The following is a 16,688-nucleotide window of genomic DNA, read 5'->3' as shown; positions in this document are numbered from 1 at the left end:
ATAATGTCATAATCGTCCCTAGTGACCACAGTTTCTAGTTCCCCGATTTTGCCTGCTAAGCTTCTTGCATTTGCCAGTAGGCATTTTAATTTATGTTTATTTTTATTTGCACCCCTAACATTGTGTTTAATTTCTGCTCTGGACTTATTTGTATTCCTTACTAACTTCCTTGTACCCACCTCCCCCTCAGTAGACTCTCTCTACAGCCCTCCCCACCATGCCCACTGCCTGACCTATTTACAATTTTGAAACTTCTTCCTATGTCATTTACTCCTTCCCATACCCTAAGGTCATCTGTACCTAAGAGCTGTAATGAGGTAAGATTACTGTTATTACATAATATTCCTGGAGCACCCTGGGAATTACCCACGCTATTACCCTTATTAGTACCCCGGACATTGCCTGTAACTATGTCCTCCCCCAAATTGATTCTTGACCCCAATCCTACTATTCTAACTACGGGACCCATAGTATCTAGCTACCCCCACCCCCCATTGCCTAGTTTAAAATCTCCTCTAACCATCCTCCCCCCCCAGCACTGCAGCCCCCCTCCTCATTCAGGTGCAATCCATCATGGCAAAAAAGATGGTGCCTGACCGAGAAGTCCGCCCAGAGTTCCATGAACACAAATCCCTCCTTCCTACACTAGTCCTTTAGCCACACGTTTACCTCCCTGATCTCCCTCTGCCTCCCTGGGCTAGCGCGTGGCCCTGGTAAAAATTCTGAGAATATTACCCTAGATGTCCTCGCCTTTAATTTCATACCTAATTCCCTATACTCTTTCTTGAGGACATCCCACCTACCATTAACTTTGTCATTGCTACCGATGTGTACCAAGACTGCCGGGTTGCTCCCAGCCCCTCCCAACAATCTGTCTGCGATGTGCCGTACCCGAACACCCGGGAGACAACAGACTGTACGGCAATCATGGTCCCGATAGCAGATTGCCCTATCTGTTCTCCTGACGATAGAATCCCCTACCACCACTATCTGACTTTGCACCTCCCTGTCTGTCATCCGGTTTGAGCTAGAAGGACCGCTCCTCTGGTTGCTGGAGGGAACAGTCTCCTCCAGCTCCGTCACTTCATCGCTATCCGCCACCGAAACTTAGTCCAACCGGGGGAATTTATTCGGGTGTGATAGATCCAAGATGTCGTGCCTGTCCCTCCTGACCTTCTTTTTCCTCCTTCTGACAGTGACCCAGCTGGCTACCTGTTCGACCTCATCTACTGGTGACCCCATCTGCAACTCCTCAGCCGTTCTATCTAAGCTTTGCTCGAGAATGGAAATATCCCTCAGTCGCTGAACAGTCCGCTCTAGATCAATGACCTGGGCTTCCAGGGCGGATGTTCGCTCACATCTTTTGCAGATGTATTCGCACTGGGACTTTTGCTCCAGGTGCGCATACATTTTGCGGTTATAGAGGACATCCATTTTTTTAGACATATCCATCTGCTGGCTGCAATATTCAATAGAGGTGAGCTCTTGGGCCCACGAATAAATGAACCGCAGCATGGTCACAAAGGCCAAGCGGCACCCTGGAAACCAGAGTGCCGCTCTCAGGCTCACCTTCAGCCGGCACACTTTCACATGGCAGCGCCACATCAAACCTTTAAAGAAAGGCACATCGCATGGCCATTTATGCAATTCTGTACCACCGTAAGCAGATCATGTTCTTGGAAAAAAGCAATAGCCTCCTCCTCCATCTGCGGCAACGAGAAAACGGTCATAGATCCAGCCATCTCACTAATCGCAATCGAATAGTCAATAATCTCCCAAAATCACCACCAGCTCTGAGGTATGCTTCTCATGACAGAATATCACCTCAGAGTGATTTCTGAGAGGATCTGACAGGGGGTGGGAATGACAGGGAGCAGGAAAAAAAATCGCATTGCTACTATAACATGATACGATGCAATGCGATTTCACTACGTTTGTGTACTTAATAAATCTGGGCACCCTGCTATGAAACAAGCACCCTGATGGCAAGCAGAGGAGGAATTCAGTGTACCTGAAACATCAAAGGCACCTCAGCCCGTACTCTATACAGAGAGGACCGAAGCACCCCCGGGAGTGGTAAATATACACAATTGCTGTACTAACAGAGACTAATTAACACCAGTATGCGAACTTGCAAGAATCATTGCCTCACTGGTTGTAAGTGACGGCCTTAACATTGAGACAATTGTCTGGAACAAAGAGATGGTTTCTGGACATATGTATTAGCAGGATTACTACAATTTTTATGTATAGTGCTTTTTAATTCCAATAAGGTCTATGTAAATATTTTTTTAGTAATATGAGTTTCATTATAATTTTTTATGTTTAGCTTACTGGCCAGTCATTAGCTATGTGTAATTATTGATATCATTTTTTTGTATATTGTAGATTTTATTCTCTTTATCTTTTTTGATATGGATTAAAGTAAAAACATTTGCTTACGATATTTGTGTTGCCATAAATTAGCATATTCTATGCAGAACTTATAGCGCTGTCTCAACCTCGTTTCTAGTTTTCCTTCATTCTGGCCTCTTGGATTTGAGTAAATTCCACGAGACAGCTGCTTATTATCTGTCCCATAAGCACTTTGAATCCCCCCCCCCCCCTCATTACCATATCACTACATAGTGGTACTAAAGATGTGGCACACTTTTATTAGGCATAATATTTATTCAAATTAGTATCTTTTCTGATGACTGATGATTGAACAACAACCTTAGTTCCAGACCATATAGTCCCAATTTACAAATAGCCTAAGAGGGAATAGTCCTTTCTCTTCCATGCCACTACTGATTTACAGGTATCATTTCCTTTCGAACCTGTTTTTCTAGCTCCAGCAACTTTTCATAAAACAAGTCACTGCTTTCCGCATCAATGTCCATCTAAATAAGAAAGGAAAAAAGCAATTGTCAGAAACCAGGCCTTTACCATAACTTACCTGTATGGTGACATTTAAAAGAGGAGTTATGGTAAACCTAAACAAGGGAAGAGAAGAAAGACTGTTATGTACGTGACACACTGTTAGGACAAGAAAAATTAATAAAATGTAACCTTTAATTGTTTATTTTAAGATTTGCGACATATAAAAACAATTGCCAAGGAGGCAAAGAGGAAGAAACAAAGTGTTTTTAAAAAAGGGGATATAGATCCTCTCAAATTGAACCCCAATGTCCTGTTCCCAGTGTAATTGCTAGATTAGGTGCGTGTTGCTGTATATCTTACAGTGTGTACCCACTCATGAAATGAACAAATCTGTTACAATTTTCACTTAATTAAGCTACTTTTGTTTAATATTAGTTTATAACACAGATTGCTCCCAAGGACTGTGCAGATAAATTAGGACAGCAAAGTAAATATGTCTGTTTGGTCCTTTTAAACATCAAAAATAGGGGTTGCCGCCTAGTATCTGCACAGATATTGCGCAGTGTGTAGCACAGTCTTAAGTAATAACAGACTACGGGGCCGGCTGGTAGTATACGTGCCGTATTTCACATCTAAAGTGTACCCGTTAGATCTGATATTGGGAACACAAATCGGCTGTTAGTGTTCTCCGCCGTTTGTTTGGTTCCTCTCCGCAGGGAAAGTGGCTTGTACGTATGCCACTGTTCCCGGCTGTGCTGGTAGTGCGTCGGTGTCTGTGGGGAGATCACAGTCAGTGGTAAGGCTGTGATTCTCCAACTCGCAGACCCGCGTCGCGCTCCGTCACTTGACACTGCGCCTAACAGAGGGACGCACCGGCCGGGTGCTGTATCTGCACTGGCGTGCTGTAATCACATCTGAGTCTTGGGAGACCGTGGTCAGGTTCTGACCCCACAGCTCCTATCAGATGCGCCCTCTGTGAGTGGATACTGTAACGCCCTATACATCAATCAAAATACATTTCATGGGGGAAGGGGACATGGGGATATTTCACACACTAAGTGTGTCTGGTCAACGCGCGTGTCGCCACCAGCTTCATCAGGACCAGGACATTAGTGTGTGAAATATCCCCATGTCCCCTTCCCCCATGAAATGTATTTTGATTGATGTATAGGGCGTTACAGTATCCACTCACAGAGGGCGCATCTGATAGGAGCTGTGGGGTCAGAACCTGACCACGGTCTCCCAAGACTCAGATGTGATTACAGCACGCCAGTGCAGATACAGCACCCGGCCGGTGCGTCCCTCTGTTAGGCGCAGTGTCAAGTGACGGAGCGTGACGCGGGTCTGCGAGTTGGAGAATCACAGCCTTACCACTGACTGTGATCTCCCCACAGACACCGACGCACTACCAGCACAGCCGGGAACAGTGGCATACGTACAAGCCACTTTCCCTGCGGAGAACACTAACAGCCGATTTGTGTTCCCAATATCAGATCTAACGGGTACACTTTAGATGTGAAATACGGCACGTAAACTACCAGCCGGCCCCGTAGTCTGTTATTACTTAAGACTGTGCTACACACTGCGCAATATCTGTGCAGATACTAGGCGGCAACCCCTTTTTTTGATGTTTAAACGGACCAAACAGACATATTTACTTTGCTGTCCTAATTTATCTGCACAGTCCTTGGGAGCAATCTGTGTTATAAACTAATATTAAACAAAAGTAACTTAATTAAGTGAAAATTGTAACAGATTTGTTCATTTCATGAGTGGGTACACACTGTAAGATATACAGCAACACGCACCTAATCTAGCAATTACACTGGGAACAGGACATTGGGGTTCAATTTGAGAGGATCTATATCCCCTTTTTTAAAAACACTTTGTTTCTTCCTCTTTGCCTCCTTGGCAATTGTTTTTATATGTCGCAAATCTTAAAATAAACAATTAAAGGTTAAATTTTATTATTTTTCTTGTCCTAACAGTCTTTCTTCTCTTCCCTTGTTATTGCTCAAATTACTGTTGAAGTGACAGCACACCCCACATAATAAAGCCTATGAATATTGATTGAAACAAGGGGTTACCTTATAAACACTGCCAGTGCGATTGTTCACCCCCCCCTCTTTTTGTTATGGTAAACCTACCTTTTAGTCATGGGCAAGACGATTCTTTGGAATGAGTTGAGACACACGGCTCAGCTCAGTAAAGTGTGTTGAGACAGTGACTCAGCTCTCAAGTCAATACTCATATGGAATTGCAGGCACAGGGAGACAGTGCAGGGCTCACAGCACACTCAGGGAGTAGCAGAGTCTCTGTCCCTCAGTGTGCTGTGTGCCGGCAGACAGGAAGTAAGTCAGTGGCTGGGCTCATGACTCATGTGAAATTGCAGGCAGAGAGAGACAGTGCACGGCTCCCAGCATAGACTTAACTTGAACTCAGCTGTTACTGCACTCTCCTTTCTCCTGCTGAGCCTGACTATTCAGAGAGGAGGGGCTGAGCCTGCTATGCTATAATGCTGCTGCTGCTGCTGTCTCGGCTCTTGCGCCAATTACTAACTCGAATCATGTATTCAGCTTAATGGTTCGAGTCACCGATTCACTAGCCATCTCTACTACCTTTGGTTAACTCCATTTCTTCGAGGTTCCTGGGACCACAGGGTTGACGTCGGGGTTGGCAGATCTAGCGGACCGGGCACCAATCTCCTAAGCTTTTAGGCTTCCCACAATGCCTGGCTCCTCTCCCTTATAACCCCCCTCAGTTTGGTAACAATTCCCAGCAGGAAGCAGAGAAGGAAAGTATCAGGATCCTGACTGTTGTTTTCATGATTAGTGGTTTACCTCAGTATAATCCTGTGGCTTGCATTTTCAGATCAGCATGTAGTCTGCATTCTCTGCTGCATACTCCTTAATTAGACAGCTGAATAGGAATTCCTCTGTGAGTAATTAGCAACAACCTTGGTGCAGCATTTGATTCTTCTTCGCAATCAGCTCTTTGGTGTCTGCATCTGAAAGCCAGCATTCCCTGTGTATTCTTAGGAGTTAGGCTTCAGTGTTGTATGGCCTACTTGGCCTCTCTCCACTTCAAAGCCTACCTGGAGTACTGACATTACAGAGTCTGATCATCTGACCATGAGCTATTCAATCCTGTGTCAGCCAGAGTCTTTCTGAATCCCCTGTCTTTTGTCATCAATCACCTAGAAAAGGCATCTGATATACTGTACAGCCTTCAGAAGAAGCAACTGATTGGTCTACTCAAAGAGGAGTTTGTGACCTGTTACCCCCGGGAGGGGTACTGAAAAAGTTAACCCTAAGAGAGGTCTCCAAAGTTTCAGCCTCAAGGGAATTTTTAAGGCCACAGATGAAGACACAAACTCCTGCACGCCACCTTCTGACAGTGTACGCATATTGGCAGTCAGCATGGTCCAGGTACAAGATGGGCTGTCTGAACTTTTGGATTTAGTTCCTGCCTGCTCAAGTTTGCCTGGACACAATCTGGTCCGGTCCATATGTCCGGTTCAGTCTCCTCCGGTCCCAGTAAGTCCCCAGTTCCAGCAGAGTCTACAGCCTCAAGACTTAGGGTGAAATTTAATGGGATGAGATTGTTTTTTTGCGATTTAAAAAAAAAAAAAAACGTCCGAAATCACCAACTTAGTGGGATGCATATTGCGGTTAAAATCACACATTCTGAAGTGGTGATTTTTCAATTCACATCCAAATGTTTTCCGATTAAAGAGTATACAAATCGCAAATATAACGGGATGTGAATTCGGGAAAACATTACTGAAAATCGCCAGACCAGGTTGAGATGGGCGATTTTGACAGAATCATTAACAGATCAGTGCATGGTTCTGTCCAAAAAAAATGTGTAAAATAAAAAATAAAAGCCGGTCCTGGTTTCATAAAATCACAGAGCAAATTTGAGTAGGGGTCCCCCAGATTTTATAAAATCAGCACCAAGCTCAAGGGCGGGGGCCACCGGCCTGATTAAATGTGTAAATTGTGTATTGTTGTGGAACTACAAGTCCCAGTAAGCCTGCACGGCATGCAGGAACTTGAAGAAACACAAGCCCCTGCATGCGGGGCATTGCGGGGACCATTGGGACTACAGTACAAATAGGAACAGTAAAAGTTTATTACACACAAAGCCCACTCATACAATATTCACCTACAATGTCTTGACACAAAGAATTAGTTCCCTTTTCCAGTAGAATCCATGTGGGGTTCCTGTTGAAAGAAAACATGCTCACCAGCCGGCTTTGGTGCTTCTCGGGACCCCTGGAATGCTGTAGACACAAGATGGACTTGTGTTTACATCTGTGGCTCCGCCCACAGACCAGGAGTTAGGCCCGCCCACCAGCCAATAATGTTCGGCCATCGGGATTTCTCCAAACATGATTGGCTTTGGGCAGGCCAAACTGCCAGTCTGTGGGCAGAGCCACAGATGTAAACCCAAGTCTGTCTTGTGTCTACAGCGTTCCAGGGGTCCCAGAGAAGCACCGAAGCTGGCTGGTGAGTATGTTTCCTTTCAACAGGAACCCCACATGGATTTTACTGAACAAGGGGACTGATTCTTCGGGTCAAGATAGTGTAAGAGTACTGTATAAGTGGGCTACGCGTGTAATAAACTTTTACTGTTCCTATGTAAAATAGGAACATTAAAAATCAAATAGTCTAATTCAGGCACAAAAATTATTAAAAATGCGATTAGGTTCGATTTAAAAAACTTCCTAAAAATCACATCTCATTAAATCTCACCCCCTATCTGGTACCACCCATAGGTCTAAAACCTTCTCTGGTCTCAGTCCGTTCAAGTTCACCCTGACACATTCTGGTCGCGTCCATATGTCCGGTTTGGTCACCACCGCTTCCAGACATTTTAAGTCGGACCGGACACGATCTGTTTCCATCCATATTTCTGGTTTAGTCTCCAGTCCCAGCAATTCCCAAGGTTCAGCCTGGTCAGCCAGTTCCAGCCCCAAGACCTCATCCAGTTCTGTCTGTAGGTCTAAAACATTCTACAGTTCTAGTCACTTCAAGTTCATACAGGCACAACACACTTCAATAAATTTTTTCAGAGGATCCACTAGTTTCAGTCAATTCAAGTAACTTTACTCAGTGACTCGAGTGGTACACCAATTCAAGTACGGTTTTCTCAGCTTTATCCCTAATCAACCTACTGTTCCATCTGCTCATTTGGAAAAAGGACTTCAGGCTAAAATTGCTGAAAGGAATACTGGTGTTGCTTCCCCAGTCCAGTCAGCAGATTCATCAGCTTTATTTGCAGAAGCAGGAAAATTACTAGTGTCTCCATCCAGAATGAAATTTCAAATGATTTCTCAGTCTCAAATGAGGTTTTCAGTTAGTCTGATGTTCCTCAAGCTCATTCCATTTCAGTTTCTAAGTCTGTGTCACCAGCTTCAACCTCTTAGGCTGGTTTCACACACTCCGGCTCCTGCTGGACGGTGAAATCCTGCACGGCTAGGGAGCCGTGCCGCACACATTAGTTGTGAATGGACACTATTGTGTCCATTCACACGGGACGGCCACGGCTCGGCCGCACGGCTGCAGCCAAATCCTGCCACTGGAAGGGACGGCTGCCGGGCTGTGGCCATCCCCTCCATGATAAACTACTGTGTGCGGCACGGCTCCCTGGCCGTGCGGGATTTCACTGTCCGGCAGGAGCCGGAGTGTGTGAAACCGGCCATAAAGTCCATCCGATGCTTAATCCCCTATTTACTTTGATTGAGATTTATTGCAATATTCTGCACTAGTTGATAGATATCTAACCTTGATGTAGTTAGATCCTTTGTGTGAATTATTCCTTCCAACATTACTCGATATCTGTTTTTGTTTTGGAGTGGGCTAACCCACTTATTGAGAACAATGATGATGTGTTCAAGATTTTACGGACTTTCACTATTGCAGTTATTAAAGAATTTAGTCCAAAACCTTCAAAATCTTTCAAGAAAACATTTTACAAGAAGGATTCCAGTTCTTCTTCTCCAGTCACTCTTCAACAGTCTACTTCAAAAGGAAGTTCATGCTGTCCTCCCAACAATACTTCTACAATCTCCTCACAAGTTTCAAGCCATACATCAACACGTTGCTTCCAAGTCATCACTAAATTCCCAGCCAATGGATTATCTTGGATTATTAGAAGTATCTCTGTCCTCGTCGAACTATGAAGATTCTAAATATTCCAATCCTCTGGTCTCATATGACTGTTAGTTCAAGAGAGAACAGAAGAAAGAAAGAAAACTCTATTTGGGGGCACCCTTACGTCCCAAAATATCGTATGTGCTATGACTATTTATTAATATTTAACTTTTATTTAGATCTTTATTAAAATTATGAACCACCTCTTGCTGTTTTATTACACACCGCGAAAATATAAGTGATTTAAAATATCCACATCTTGCATATTCAAAATGTAATTGTTTGACAATTCTCTTTGCAGACAATTGCAAATCCAAGATTCACTCTACATGAAAGGAATCTCGGAACTTGGTCTTTTTAAGAAGTATTTATGAACCTTATTTGAAGAAAATTCCTATAAGGAGAGAGTGTGAAAAAAATGTGAAAAAAATGTGAAAAAAATGACCGTCATATGTCCAGCCACTTTTTACCCAATAACTCGGGTTGGTTGTGTGGTCAAATCATTGGTCATCACCTTCACACACTCTCACTAGGTATAAATCCTGTTACTTCACGTAGTTTTTGACAAATTCTTTAAACAAAAGATGAAATGATAGATAGTCAGCCCTTTTGGACCTTATTTACCTCTGCTGTTCACCCTTCATGCCATTCGAGGCAGAGGAAGGGGAATGAGAGAGTATATTGTCCCAGGGTTATGACTGAGATAGATGAGATAGCTAACTATCCTACCACTGTGGTTATCCCCGGCCCCCCTGTTGCCACTTGGGCATTGCAAGGTATCACCATTGGGTCACAGTTGGTTGTTTAGTTTGCTATGAAATGTTGACATTTAAGAGAAAAGGGAGGACTTCTCACTGCACAGATAGTAGTGGTCACCCCTGTCAGCGGAACTCCACCTCTGCTTTTCTCCCTCTTGTAATAAAACAGCGGAGGGAAAATGAGAGAGTGGGGTCCACCCGGGTGTTGACCTACGGATAGTCAGATGACCGATTCCAGTGCCGGCAATTCTTGCAAGGTGCTCCTGATACTTATTAGCATTGCAGGATACCATTTCTTGCTGAAGGTCGGCTCTCATATCGGTCACGAAGGGAGAAAAAGGATTCAATATAGTTTTAAAGCATATAGGGAATATAAATGGTGACCACTCTATATCTTTTTATCCATTTTTCTATTTCACATTTCTATAATAATTTCTCTATCTGTGATGCCTCTAATATCATAAACCTATCTCCTATTTAATTAGAAAAAATCAACAACTCTTAAATTACCAAATACTTTCCTACTCCTTTGTAGGTATGGTGGAATCTAGCTAAGATAACGTTTTCACTGAAAATGCTTGAGAATTATTACCCCCACATGTTGATCACAAATTAATCTCAAAAATGAGAAATTATTATAACATTATCCGCATTGGCTCAATTCAAAGCAATGTTGCTTGTTATCAGCATCAATTCATATCCAAACAGTGTCAATCATCTTCTGCTCAAAAAATCAATTAATATCGGTGTTGATTTCAAACAGTATTAAATGAGAAAAATTCACCTGTATTCACTTAATTCACAGCCATATCAATTAATACTCAGAATAAAGGATTTATACCAATGTTCATTTGATACGAAATAGTTTCAATTAATTATACAATTACCAGCATTCATTTGCTTCTAATTAGTTCTCTGAATAGAAGATTTCATCAGTATTCATTAGATACAAGATGGTTAAAAATAATTATCGGTTAAACAATTACCAGCATTGATTTGCTTCCAGACCATATTAATTAATGGATTCCCCCAAAGAAAATAATTTATGTCCTACCCAACAGAGCCTTATGCCTGTCCGGTATTCAGGCGTAGTTCACAGGACAGACTGCAGAAAGATGTTTCCTTTATTAAGCTACATGTAGTTTCCAAATCACTGATTGCCACATAGAAAATGATACATCTGTATGGTATGCAAACAGTTACAATATTTATCTGTTAGAAGGTCATGTAGCTATTGGGTACCCTTTAGGTGATAAACTGCCCAGTTTAGGAGGATCCCACCCGATTGTAGGGTAATCTTATCCTTTGGGCAGGTGTCCCGGGCAAAACCTGATGCGCCCGCACATTCAGTAACACTTATGTGCGTGGCTGCCGGGTGTCCCAGGTTAGCAATGCCACTCACCCCTGTGGGTAAATATCTCCTGCTATCAGCGGCGATAGGTAATCGTTTTGGACAGAGAAATCCTGTGCCCGCACATTCAGTAGCTGATTTGTGCGTGGTCGCAGGGTGTCCCGGTTAACGCTGCCGCTCACCCCTGTGGGCTGATGTCACAAGCCCCGACTCTTAGCAGCGGGCCGCCAGTGTTTTGCTCGCAGTGACGCGAGATACTCCTGGCGTCCCCCTGTTACCTCTCCCGCCGGCAGGATCTGATTCTTCCGCAGTGACTCACTGCTACGTCCGATTCTGTGGGGAAATCCTCTGGACTGGTTTGTGTTGCGGTCACGTGAGTGCACCACGTGACCCGCCGCTCTGACGTACGTTTCGCCTCAGCTTTCTCAAAGTTGATTGTGTGTGTCCTGTGTAGTCCCACTGACTGCCCTTTTATCTATGCTTTTATCCAATCAGCGGGCTGACTACATCTGTTCAGTGCAGATTTTGCCTTTCACACTATTTGCATGATTTCATTACTTATCCATTTCCCTCAGAATAATTTCGCTATTAGTTTTGGAGATTAGCGTTTTTAGTATATTACCAATTGAGTATGGAAATTAGTAGAAATAAATGTGTTTAAAGGATTTTAGGAGAATAATTCTCCTAATTGTCCCCTAAAGATAATTTATTACATACATGTTTAATTGGAAGGGGTTACTAGCGATAACTCTACCATTTGCTGCATATGTACCATTTGATACCTATACCTCCATGTCATTCTTGATTTTTCATTTATTTACATTGGTTTGATTTTAGATCCATTAATTTTTTATTTTTTTATTATTGTAAAGCCACGTGATTAACTGTGCTAATATTTGTGATCTTCCTCACTAGTGATAATAGGTGTTTAAAGATATTTAAATGAATATAAAATCTACATAGTTGTTATCTCAACAACCACATAGATTTATATAGAATAGGTGAAAAATAAGCTTTAAATAAACCGTGTCTATACATAATTTGTGTCTCTATTTGCTTTAAAGATGTGTGCACATCGGACCTATGCACACACATATATATGTGTGATTATCTGCTCTTTATAATGTGCAGAAGAGCATGTATATGTATATATATACCAAAAATTAATTAACAAAAAAATAATAAAAAAAGGACAAAGAAAATGTGAAAAACCTGTGCGTAGAAATCCCAAACCGTGAACTCGTGAAAACTTAAACTCTATAGGGGCCTTTTATTTCTATTTGTATATTTATTATGCTAAATTGACATATGTTCTAATATCTATTACCAGGACCAATGTTCCTCCAGAAAGGGGTTTTGTTACGTTCTTTTTATTTATCTCACTTATAATGTTTTTTTATATGAGGAAGGCACCATAATTTATATATTCATTTAATCCATGTGGATTCATGGTATTTAAGCAGAAGGTCCATTCACTTTCCTTCTTTAGGAGTGCATTCGTCAGATCACCACCTCTAATTCCTAAAGAGATCTTCTCAAGTCCACATACCTTTAATTCCTGCCATCTGCTATTATGGTACTTGTGGAAGTGGCGTGCCACTGACGTTAGTTTTTTCATCCTTCCCAGATCAGATGTTGCATTGCGTATTGTTCCCACATGTTCCAAAACACGTTGCTTTAATTGTCGTGTGGTCATGCCCACATATCTTTTTTGGCATTTACATGTAAGACAATATACTACCCCTTTCGTGTTGCAGTTAAAAAATCCTTGAATCTTGCGTGTTTTTCCAAAACGATCTTCTATTGTTTTGGTTGTTGTCATGTGTTCACACGCTTTACAGCCTCCACAGGGATATGTTCCTGTTATCCCTGCTTCCTTTCTTGTTGTTCTGACATAGTGACTGGAGACTAAGCGGTCCTTAAGATTTTTTGCCCTCCTCCAGCTCATTGATACTTTGTCATCAAGGTTCCCTGCTAGTATTGGATCTAGGTGTAGGACTGACCAGTGTTTCTGCACAGCTTGCTGGACCTCCCTCCACTCTTGGCAATAATTACCAACAAATCTGATTTTGTTTTCTTGTTTTTTCTTTTTTGTGACAAATATTAGGTGTTCCCTGTCCTTGGACTCAGCAATCCTGGCTGCCTTCTTAATAGCTGTATTGCTATATCCCCTTTCCTTCAGTCTGCATGACAGATCTTTGCTCATGTTTTTAAACTCCCGATCATCCGAGCAATTTCGCCTTAGGCGAAGAAATTCGCCCTTAGGAATGTTTTCCACAGTTGGCGGGAAGTGCGAGCTTGTTTGATGAAGGAGTGTGTTCGTCGCAGTTTCTTTTCGGTAGAGTTTCGTCGCTATCCTCCCTTCCTCCGTTCGATGTATTAGAAGGTCCAAAAATGGAATCTCTTTCTGACTGATTGTGTACGTAAGACGCAAATTAAGGTTATTGGAATTAAGAACCTCAATAAAGGAGAGAAGTTCCTCTTTCTCCCCCTCCCATATCATAAAAATATCGTCGATATAACGATTCCACATAATTACATTTTTGGTCAAATATGCATTTTGGTCATTAAAAACTAATTCACGCTCCCACCAGCCTAAATAGATGTTTGCATAGGTGGGGGCACAAGCCGCCCCCATAGCTGTGCCCCTCACCTGTAGATAGAACCGGTCATTGAACGTGAAAAAGTTATGATACAGCACAAATTTCAATAATTCCATGAGAAAATCATGAAATTCTTCATAGCCACTGGTCCTGAGAAAATATTGTACTGCTTGTAATCCTTTTTCGTGCCCGATTGAGGTGTATAGCGCCTCGACATCCAAGGACACCATATACTGGTTATCCTCCAGGGTAATATCATGTAATTTTCTGAGAATGTCCGCTGTATCTTGAGTGAAGGAAGGTAATTCCAAAACATACTTCCTCAAGTGTAAGTCAAGAAAATTGCTCGCCCTCTCGGTCAGGCTTCCTATCCCCGAGACTATCGGGCGTCCCGGGGGATTGGTCAGGTTCTTATGCACTTTTGGTAGTGCATAAAAAGTGGCTATTTTTGGATTATCAGTTTTCAGATATCCATATTCATTTTTTGTGATTATGCCGTTCTTAAATGCTGTATCAATCATCCGATCATATAGCCTTTTGTAGTTTTCCAATGGATTAAGTAAGATGCGTTGATAGCATTTGGAATCGTTAAGCTGACGGTTGACCTCCTTGAGATATTTTTCCTCTGACCAGAGGACAACATTGCCCCCCTTGTCAGAGGATTTAATGATGACCCCCTTCCACTCCTGCACTCCACTCCTTCCACTCCTGCATTTCTTTCAGGGCTTTTCGTTGTTCCTGGGTTAAATTGGATGATTTCAAACTTCAAACTTTTAATCTGAGAATTAATTGATATGGCTGTGAATTAAGTGAATACAGGTGAATTTTTCTCATTTAATACTGTTTGAAATCAACACCGATATTAATTGATTTTTTGAGCAGAAGATGATTGACACTGTTTGGATATGAATTGATGCTGATAACAAGCAACATTGCTTTGAATTGAGCCAATGCGGATAATGTTATAATAATTTCTCATTTTTGAGATTAATTTGTGATCAACATGTGGGGGTAATAATTCTCAAGCATTTTCAGTGAAAACGTTATCTTAGCTAGATTCCACCATACCTACAAAGGAGTAGGAAAGTATTTGGTAATTTAAGAGTTGTTGATTTTTTCTAATTAAATAGGAGATAGGTTTATGATATTAGAGGCATCACAGATAGAGAAATTATTATAGAAATGTGAAATAGAAAAATGGATAAAAAGATATAGAGTGGTCACCATTTATATTCCCTATATGCTTTAAAACTATATTGAATCCTTTTTCTCCCTTCGTGACCGATATGAGAGCCGACCTTCAGCAAGAAATGTATCCTGCAATGCTAATAAGTATCAGGAGCACCTTGCAAGAATTGCCGGCACTGGAATCGGTCATCTGACTATCCGTAGGTCAACACCCGGGTGGACCCCACTCTCTCATTTTCCCTCCGCTGTTTTATTACAAGAGGGAGAAAAGCAGAGGTGGAGTTCCGCTGACAGGGGTGACCACTACTATCTGTGCAGTGAGAAGTCCTCCCTTTTCTCTTAAATGTCAACATTTCATAGCAAACTAAACAACCAACTGTGACCCAATGGTGATACCTTGCAATGCCCAAGTGGCAACAGGGGGGCCGGGGATAACCACAGTGGTAGGATAGTTAGCTATCTCATCTATCTCAGTCATAACCCTGGGACAATATACTCTCTCATTCCCCTTCCTCTGCCTCGAATGGCATGAAGGGTGAACAGCAGAGGTAAATAAGGTCCAAAAGGGCTGACTATCTATCATTTCATCTTTTGTTTAAAGAATTTGTCAAAAACTACGTGAAGTAACAGGATTTATACCTAGTGAGAGTGTGTGAAGGTGATGACCAATGATTTGACCACACAACCAACCCGAGTTATTGGGTAAAAAGTGGCTGGACATATGACGGTCATTTTTTTCACATTTTTTTCACATTTTTTTCACACTCTCTCCTTATAGGAATTTTCTTCAAATAAGGTTCATAAATACTTCTTAAAAAGACCAAGTTCCGAGATTCCTTTCATGTAGAGTGAATCTTGGATTTGCAATTGTCTGCAAAGAGAATTGTCAAACAATTACATTTTGAATATGCAAGATGTGGATATTTTAAATCACTTATATTTTCGCGGTGTGTAATAAAACAGCAAGAGGTGGTTCATAATTTTAATAAAGATCTAAATAAAAGTTAAATATTAATAAATAGTCATAGCACATACGATATTTTGGGACGTAAGGGTGCCCCCAAATAGAGTTTTCTTTCTTTCTTCTGTTCTCTCTTGAACTAACAGTCATATTTGATCTATTCTAAAACTCGGGGTGCACCACTGACTGTCACATTAAACCCAAGGATAGATCGGAGGGGTGAGGGTGACCTACTGTGAGATGGTACTCATATAGTCAGTTGTCCCAGAATACACCAATTAGACCACGAATAATAATTTACATAATATAGTGCTCATTGAGACTGGTGCGGTCCCCATTCCACTCCCCTTTTTCCCTCTATGTACATTTAAAAATTGGCTGGTAACAGCTTTCAAAGGGTGATACGCACAGCAAAAGGGCACTTATAATAAGGTTATAGACCTCCTCCATACCAGTGTAGAAACAATCTATTCACACTAAGCTGAGAACAACTACTAACTGGTAGTAGTACATATCCAAAATGAGTTTCAATCTACTACAGGAATTGTCAACAAGACGTAAAAATATGGATGAATTGGAAGATATTTTTCCTAGTGATGTCATAAATGATGACCCACATGATAATTGGGAAGCGGAATTTTCGAAATTAAAACAACTATTACAGAAACAGGCGAGGGTGAATTGGGATTTGATTACAACAGAGAACTACCTAAAAAATAAGATCTCACCAAGGGGGTTACGCCCACGAGTTTTTCCGACATTTGAGTTAGCAAATGAAACCCTGAAAAAAGATTGGGAAGATGCACT

General features: G+C 41.8%; 1 protein-coding gene across 1 annotated transcript in view; it reads right to left on the bottom strand.

Annotated features, from left to right (window-relative positions):
• Nucleotides 1–2,634: 2,634 nt before the first annotated feature.
• HSD17B7 (hydroxysteroid 17-beta dehydrogenase 7) overlaps nucleotides 2,635–16,688 on the bottom strand; it is a 135,934-nt gene continuing 121,880 nt past the window's right edge. Inside the window, exon 9 of the mRNA XM_083156674.1 lies at nucleotides 2,635–2,882. Within this exon, the coding sequence (XP_083012800.1) occupies nucleotides 2,787–2,882 (96 nt within the window). The 3' untranslated portion in view covers nucleotides 2,635–2,786. The remainder of the gene's footprint in view (nucleotides 2,883–16,688) is intronic.

Source organism: Crinia signifera, chromosome 8 (assembly GCF_055691185.1).
Source record: "Crinia signifera chromosome 8, ASM5569118v1, whole genome shotgun sequence".
Taxonomy (NCBI): domain Eukaryota; kingdom Metazoa; phylum Chordata; class Amphibia; order Anura; family Myobatrachidae; genus Crinia; species Crinia signifera.
This window is presented reverse-complemented; position numbering and strand designations above follow the sequence as displayed.